This window comes from Anneissia japonica, unplaced genomic scaffold (genome assembly GCF_011630105.1).
Source record: "Anneissia japonica isolate Jap-2015-1 unplaced genomic scaffold, ASM1163010v1 scaffold4054_len1135799_cov195, whole genome shotgun sequence".
Taxonomy (NCBI): Eukaryota; Metazoa; Echinodermata; class Crinoidea; order Comatulida; family Comatulidae; genus Anneissia; species Anneissia japonica.
The window spans coordinates 980,497-988,902 of record NW_022694605.1 but is presented as its reverse complement, the minus strand read 5'-3'; the positions used below and the strand labels follow the sequence as shown (position 1 = coordinate 988,902).

At 33.5% G+C, this 8,406-nt stretch overlaps 1 protein-coding gene across 1 annotated transcript in view; it reads right to left on the bottom strand.

Annotated features, from left to right (window-relative positions):
• LOC117101113 (cAMP-dependent protein kinase catalytic subunit beta) overlaps nucleotides 1-8,406 on the bottom strand; it is a gene marked incomplete in the record, with an annotated part of 43,925 nt that overhangs the window by 14,182 nt on the left and 21,337 nt on the right. The window contains 2 exon segments of the mRNA XM_033241000.1: nucleotides 2,693-2,791; nucleotides 5,211-5,339. Of these exon segments, the coding sequence (XP_033096891.1) occupies nucleotides 2,693-2,791; nucleotides 5,211-5,339 (228 nt within the window).

The following is an 8,406-nucleotide window of genomic DNA, read 5'->3' as shown; positions in this document are numbered from 1 at the left end:
TCATCTGCATAATATACAGTAGAATTTCTACCTTTTTCCTATCTTGCAGTGTGGTAAAACAATATTAAGTTTTGAATAATACTGTGCATCTTGACTAATTCATTTTTGTTGCTAATTGTTTCAAATATGAATACAGGTACATAGCATAAAGATCATTTTACCAAATATTTCCAAATCCTTGGTTCATTATTATGTATATAACCAACATTAATAATTTGATCATGATCATGTAATAATATAATAAAGCAATTTACAGAAATAGCTATATAATATTTCTACATTTAATTTGAAAATCATATACCTATCCAAATAAACTATGGAAAAATTATTAGTAATTTGTGTAATTTGTCATTGTGGATAGCAAGGACATGAAATGTTGTAACAAATGGGTATTATGTGTTGAGGCAAACCCATCTTCACTAATTGAAAAAAAGAAAATGTTAAAAAGATTCATCATTCTAACAACTATATTTTCAATCATCATGATTTTCGCGATAACACAGCGGTCACAAAAATTAAGGGTGCGCGAAAATCGAGAAATTCAGAATGAAACCAATGCAGCTGTCAATAAGTCTCAATTAAAGTCACTCACCCGATTAAGGGCCAGTGCAGCTAATCTTAGGCTTGCCTAGGCCAAGCTTATGTAATAACTTTGAAGATCACAAATATTTAGCAATTAAACATACAGTAACTGCTGAACATTTTCTTAAAATATTACAAGGAAATATAAATTCAGGTAGGACTGTTAATACCAGATTGAATAGCAAGAACGATCATTTATTCCTACTGGCTATACCTACTGCACACTGAACCTAGGGATTGTCTCAGAAATGTACAGTATTGTTTGTTCATGTTGTTATTTTCCAGCCCTATATGGTAGGTTTCTGCATCATGTTAAAAACCAACTGAAAATTGTAAAATTGCAAAAAATTAAAGGACACAAAATATTTCAAATTGTAAAATCGCAAAAATAAAAAGCTTTACAGTATATATAATTAAGAATACAATTATAATTACCATCAATCACAACAGCATCAAAATTACCATGATATTATCAAAATTACTATAATATTCACCATCAAAATCATCATTACTATTTCTGTAACTTGTAACGCTCTTAAACTTATAAAATCTTTAAAATATTTTACTTGTCTAATTCTTTTAATCTTTAAGCTTTTAAATTTTAAACCCGTCAAACTTTTTTATGGTTTTATTCTTTCAAATTGAATTTTTACATTTTTTTGCAATGTTTTTATAGTTCATTTTACCCCTCTATGTTAGGTTTTGCTGTTTTTCTATCCTGCTGTATTTTTTACTTCTATGTTTTGTATTCGCTTGTTAATGTTAGGACCCCAACGGAAATAAGGTTTCTTTTTTACCTTTCTTAGGTCATCCTTAATATCATGTCCTTGTCTTACCTGTTTTTGTTTGCTTGTATTTTTTGTATGTAATGGTACTGAATAAAATCAATCAACCACAATGACCATTGCAATTCCAATAACCACAATTAAATTTGTTGGAATAGTTCCAACTGGTTTGAATTTTTGTTTAGTAAAAACAACTTACAATTTACAATATTTAAGTGTAGTAAACACTAAAGATCACCCACAAAAGTCAGAAGGCTTAGTTCCAGTGTGGTCCATCTGATGGTGATTGAGCAGTCCACCAGGAGACTGTCCCCTACTCTTTTCTAAATAGTGTATCAGTTCTTTAACATGCACATGGGCTATATTGCACATGGGACCAACAGCTTAAACATCTAATCTGAAAGATGGTGCACTAACTGAACTTGCATTTCAGCCTTCCAGCTGAAACACAAGGACAGCAGTGATGGGAACTGAATAAAGGTACCAAGGGATCACAATATTTCAGCGCACTCACGTGGCTAGCCGACTGAGCTAAACTGCTCTCTGATCACTCTTAAGAGCTGTAGTCATTGTGATGGTCTTTGGGACGGTGTTTTTCACTGAAAATTCCAATCAAATTGTGTTTGTTGTGATTGTGCTTGTAAACATAATCACCATTACAATAACCACAAGCACATTTCTTAAAATTAGTATTGCTAGCCACACAACCACCACCATTATTATATAAAAGAAAATCACCATCACAAATCAAAATCACAAATGTTACCATCACCATTCCTAACCAAAACTTTATTAACATAAACACAATAGTAATTACCATAATCAAAACACAATTTTTAGAATATCAGTAGCAAACAAACACAAAGTGTCAAATCACAATGCATAACTGCAATCACAATTAGCTTTCTAAAATTGGTTTTGATTTTCCAGTGTGATCATAACCACAATTATAATTATCATAATCACCACCACATAACCACATCTCAATTACAAGTAATCACAATTACAAGCACAGTCACAACAAACAGTTCCAGGGTCCCCCATCGGGGAGAAAAACCACAATTCGTCGGGGAGAAAAAAATGTATGTGTATTTTATACATATTATTAGTAGACACAAAAATGATTAAATAAGCCTTTAAAACTCTTTAATTGTTTCATCTGGGAAATTGGGTAAACGTTAGGGACCTCGAACCCCTCTTCGGGCAAATACTGGGGCCACAACTGAATTTCGCATGTGAATATGCCTGACAATTACATCAACCAGTATCAAGTTTGCTAATCTAAAACTCACTATTCATTTCAGCTTTAAAAATACAACTGTTACCTTAAAATGAAACTCAAGTGTGACAAGGAAGGGAAAACTGATAGCTTGAAGAATCTTCTTCTCATTCAAAGTATGTTCAACTTGCTTTAATTTGACCACCTAAGCAGAAAAAAAACCCATCATATTTTAGTTAGTAATGTATGCTGACCATTATAAAATCATTTATAAACATTAACGATTTGATGCTTTAATGTAAATGAAGAAAGCATACTAATGTATATTAATAAGATGCCAATGTTACAATCCTGTTACATTAAGTCATGATCTCTCATAGAAAATACAATTGTTAAACATAACGCTTATTTTAATTAAGTGAGCAAAGAAAATCAGAACGTATGTGCTAACACGAAGACAGAAGTAGGCCAGATACTGAAAATAGCAAAAACTGGCTATATTTAGCTACAAATTCCTTGGTTCACCTATTATTTGAATTGAGAGATGAAGACCACTGTGTGGTCGAAATCCTGTGTATTAATGAAATTTGTTAGTCTGTAAAGTGGTGTTTGTCTACAATTTACTGTTTAGCTTAGTAGTAGGTATCCCAATAAAGCTGTTTTTTGTTACCACAGTCAGACAATGTTCATGACCTTCAATGAAATGAGTTTGATGTTAAAAAAATTAATATTACTCGTGAATGTATGTCACTAAACATATATCTAGAAAGAACATGTTTTATTCTTTATAAATTTTTAATAATACAGTCGACTCCGCCTAAGTCAAATCTAATGGAACTGGCATAAAAAGATAGAGTTATACAGATTTCGACTTGGAAATTTTCAAAAAAAAAAAAAAATATTATAACATAGAACAATACTATGTGTACTCAATGCCCACAAAATCGAATTTCACGCAAAACCGAACATTTCTTTAAGTCCCAAAATCATTCCTATTCTTCTTTTAATAAAATACTTTCCTGAAAACATGAACTCCCTATTCCGAATCTCGGACGATTTGTCTAATTCAGGTTGGTAACACTCACTAGAAAAACCAGACGATAGCTATATCATCGTTTAACGACAAGCATACCATACGACGCTGTGAAAATGAGACGCTTAACTGTACTCGCATTGCCATGGAGATTATCTGTTGATTAACATGACACGCCAGTAGACATTTTGTTGGTTAATTATGAAGTGAAATTTAGGTACGCATTCCAATGTTTTAATTAGTGTATATTCTTGCTTTTAATCCTTAAAAACCATCTGGAATCAACCTGAAATAAAGACGGAACTCGACAAAGCAAGTTCCTACTGGTTACTCTTTTTAGTAGACGTCTAATTCAAATTCGTTTAGATTCGTCAGTGTAAATTGCAAATGCACCTCAAGATGCTATTCAAAACATGTTGCTAATTTTATTACAGAGGAAATTTTTTAGAGAATAAAATCTAATTTGTTAGGTTTATTTAGATTTGACTCTAAAATAATAATACCATGAGGGTTTGTTATTTGTTTTTTGCTTTGTTTGTCAACATTCTTGATTACATTGAGCTTGTTTACTGTCACGTACTGTGAAACTTTGGGCGATCTGACGTCTGGTGCAAAACACCCCACGAAAATGGACCAATTGGCGGGCAGGCAGAGTTTTTGGGGGCGCGACCTATTCTGTTTACAACTAGACTGCCGACCAGCATTACCCAACGAAGAATGCGTGCTTGGAAAAACATAATCAGACCTAAAGAAATGCACGCAAAAACAATGTCGCGCTGTTAGTTTAGACTTGGCTAACTTGTTGCCGTACAACAAGGATTGAGCTTTGTATTTTCCCACGGCTGTGTATTTTCCCACATGCGCTACAAAATTTGGAACTTTGAATTGTGTGGTTGAAATTACTTTAAAATCGGCCTATCCGGACAGGAAAACTCTGTCGATATAGCCGAAATTCGAGTTATAAAAATTCGAATTAAACAAACAATTTACACAGTAATACATAGGAAAGAATTGGGACTTTTTCAAAAATTCGACTGATGCGAATTTTCGACTTAAACAAAGTCGACTTTGGCGGACTCGACTGTATTGCTGAAATATATGCGCATACATAAATCTTTGGAAAATACTCTACTAATTTTCAAAACACGATCACACGAAATCCAATAAAGATAGTGGAGTGATTTCTTTTATATGTCATTAGGCTATGTAAGAGCTTAATTGTGATGCACAGTATAATTTACTTGGTATTAATGTCTTTATTCCCCGAAAAATTGATTAAGTATAATTTTAAAACATCAATAATCAAATCTAATTATGCATTATACTAAAGCTAAATTATATTTACATTTGAATTTACATGGAATTCATATATATATATAGCTGCGCTTATAAAAAAGTTGCACTTATAAAAAAAGTATTGCGTGGTGCTTATACATGCATTAACAGTACCTTCTAATTTACAAACTGCGTATCCATGTTTTTAATGTTGACAATAATCTATCTTCATGTATACTGTTATTCTCCTACATTTTCACATGTTTAAGAAGACTCTGATTATCACCATATATTTTAAAACTATATTAAAACTTACCTTATTTTTATCCAAGATTTTCATTGCGTAATATCTTTGCGTGGCTTTATGCTGTACTAACATCACTCTGCCAAATGAGCCAGTTCCCAAGGTTTTAAGCCTTTCAAACTCCTCCAAACCTGCTGTGTTCTATAAAAATAGATATATTCACCAGATTAAAATTTAATATTCGTAGCACCTGATGGTAAGGAAGGAATTAAGATCTTCTAGTTCACCAATGCATACGTTTGCCCGATTGAAACCACTGCAAGATGCAGATTTTGACTTTCCTTTCTAGAGGAATAATTTTGAATACTTGTATGTGATATGTCAGGAGAGAGTCGAATGTATCCACAAATTTTCTATGTAAAGAACATGCTGAATTCTGGGCAAAGTCTGCAGTACAATTTCTAGGGTCAGATGTGGTAGGGGGAAGTTTATGAGCTTGCACCACTTATAACATCTAAAGGACCATCATATCAATCAATCAATCATTCCATTTATATGGCACCATTCCTACAGTCATTGCTCATGGTGCATTGTGGGTAGTGACTTAAAACTCGCATCAAAGCAAAGATGTATGTGATCTGTATCAGAAGAGCAATGCTTTACGGCACAGAAACTTCGCTAATAAACGTTGAAGCGCTCACTGAGAGAAGACTTGGATTTGCTAGCTGATGGACACGACCTTTGTACGATGCTGTGTGTGCCTGCTAAAAATCAGTCTCAATAACTACTTTAAACCAAAATAAATTCAAGATTTTGTTGTCAACTGAGATTCAGAAAATAAAGATATGAAGTACCCTTTGTACTGTATACACCATAACAGCTTGAGAGCAGACAACCTTAAAACAATTTTTATTCAAAGGAGTCCTGTAATAGAGAGAGCATAATTGGCAGGTCTATATGGGACCAAATGAAAGGCAAGATCAATACACAGGGTTCGAACTAACGCTGGTCCGCCGGCCAATGACTAGTAAAATGCATGGCGGACCTGTTAATTATCCCAATAACAAGTCCACGAGACCAGTTAAAATGTCAATGAAAGAATGACGAAATACCTAAAGCTTTAATGATCGCTATTTTCTGTTTATTGTCATGTTAATGTCCGCTACGAACAGGCTTGGTCTCAGTAATTCAAGGCAAACCGATGAACATCACGCACTAGCCTAGACCATAGAGGAATCCATGGCTACACGTACAGAGGGAAATCACCTTCTCCGCATGTTATAGTGACAAGAAGTTGATTTCCGTCTGTGTGAACACCGTGAAGTTAAAACATCCATGTCATGTATCCATCCCACAATGCAATGTGGGACAAAAAGTTAATAAACAACGCAATGATTTCCAGATGAAATAACGCAATAATCACACCCTGTAAATAAACCGTTAGTACAGTCCCAATAGCATTGCCATGGAGATTATCTATTAATTGAAACGACACTCCAGTAAAATGTTAGATAAAGCAGGGAGTTGGATAAAGTCAAAGTTACACCTTCCATTGTTTTAATAAAGTGCATTATCGGCTATGAATACTTAAAAATCGACTGTAATCAACCTGAAATGAAAAAGGAACTCAAAGCAATTGTTTCTACGACGGCTCTTTTCCAGTAGACGTTTAATACGGATTTGGTATGTCTTTAGATTCAAATCAGTCTACATGTAAATTACACTCACATTCCCCAAAAACATTGCTAATTACGGAGGGAATTTGCAGAGAATGAAATTTTAATTTGTTAAATTTATTTTTAGATTTTACTCTAAAACAAAACCACGAAGGTTTCTTATTCATTTTAATAAATTTGTTGAATTAAAAATTTATCGGTTTACGCTAAGCTTGTTCCTGTCAGCAAGCTGTCACACACTTTGAAACTTTGGGTGATCTGACGTCACCACAGTGGGATTTTTGCCCAGCAACATGACACCAAAATATTGTTGAAATAAATAAACAACAGGTACTGTACGTATTATATGTTAAATGTTAACTTTTTTAGTAGGCTAGTCATACCGAATTCACTGGGCTAGCCTATGCTGCTAAGCCTATTTTTAGCGTCTAGGCCTAGGCTAGGCCCTAACTGGCCTGCCTTATTCGGAAAGGATTCAATAGAAATGTTCCACAAAACGATCTTTCCGGAAAACCAAACATCGTAGCGAACATCGTATTGTGAGTGCACTGTACATACAAATAGATTCCTGTATTTATATTTCGCAGCATAATTTCAGAGACAACAGAAAGTTTTTTCTGTATCTGTCAGTGTTACTTCATCGGTGGGGTGGGGGGGCCAGCATGATTAGCATGTGAAAAATATGGTATTTGGGCCTTCCGAAGTTGGCAAGATAGTGGCTAGTGAAAGAGATTGAGGACCAGAAAAGTATTAATTTACTGGTCCACTTGGCTAGTTAAAAAAAAACCTTAAGGGTAACCCCTGAATACAAATTGTTTTGGATGATGAAAATTTTAACATAGTATAATACATACTCCAAGTATCGAAATGCATGTCAAATGTAACAACATCTTTCAAATAATGTTCATAAAAACCTTATCATTTCAGTAGTAAATTTGTGTGTTACAGACAATCCGCACATAAGAACAACATGATTTAAAAATCAAAAATTTGTATATGTTGCATTTTTCCATTTTTCGATGGTAATTTGCTATTTTAAGCCTTCTATACATGAGAATGCGGTAGTATAACCCAATCAAAGAAGCTGGAAAGAAGTAATCTTGGCTTTGAAATATTCCTAGATAATGTCTGAAGTGAATGGCCTTCAATATTAAACTATAGATGCTTGATCATTATATCTGATGGTATGTAAATTTCCAGAGCCCAGACTTGGCAATCTAATATTGAGTTCTACAGTGTGCTATAAACCTATTAACTTTTACAACCTTCAAATCCCACAAAATTTCTTTTATAATTATTTCCATAATTAAAGATGATTCATAGAATTAGGATAATTAAAAGATGGTTTACAGTAGTTGAATTTATCATTCTACTGAAATCACAATGCCATCCATGTAAATATTTTATTGTAAATCTTTGTTATCCCTGACAATCATCTATAAAATTTACAGTTTGACTACAGTACAAGTGACTGGAATCATGTTTTGCTCTACCTGACTACTAAGTGATTACTGTACTTGCATTGATAACCTTGAATATAATACACAAGCCAGAACGGGTGAATTATAAATACTATAAAACACTTACAACCT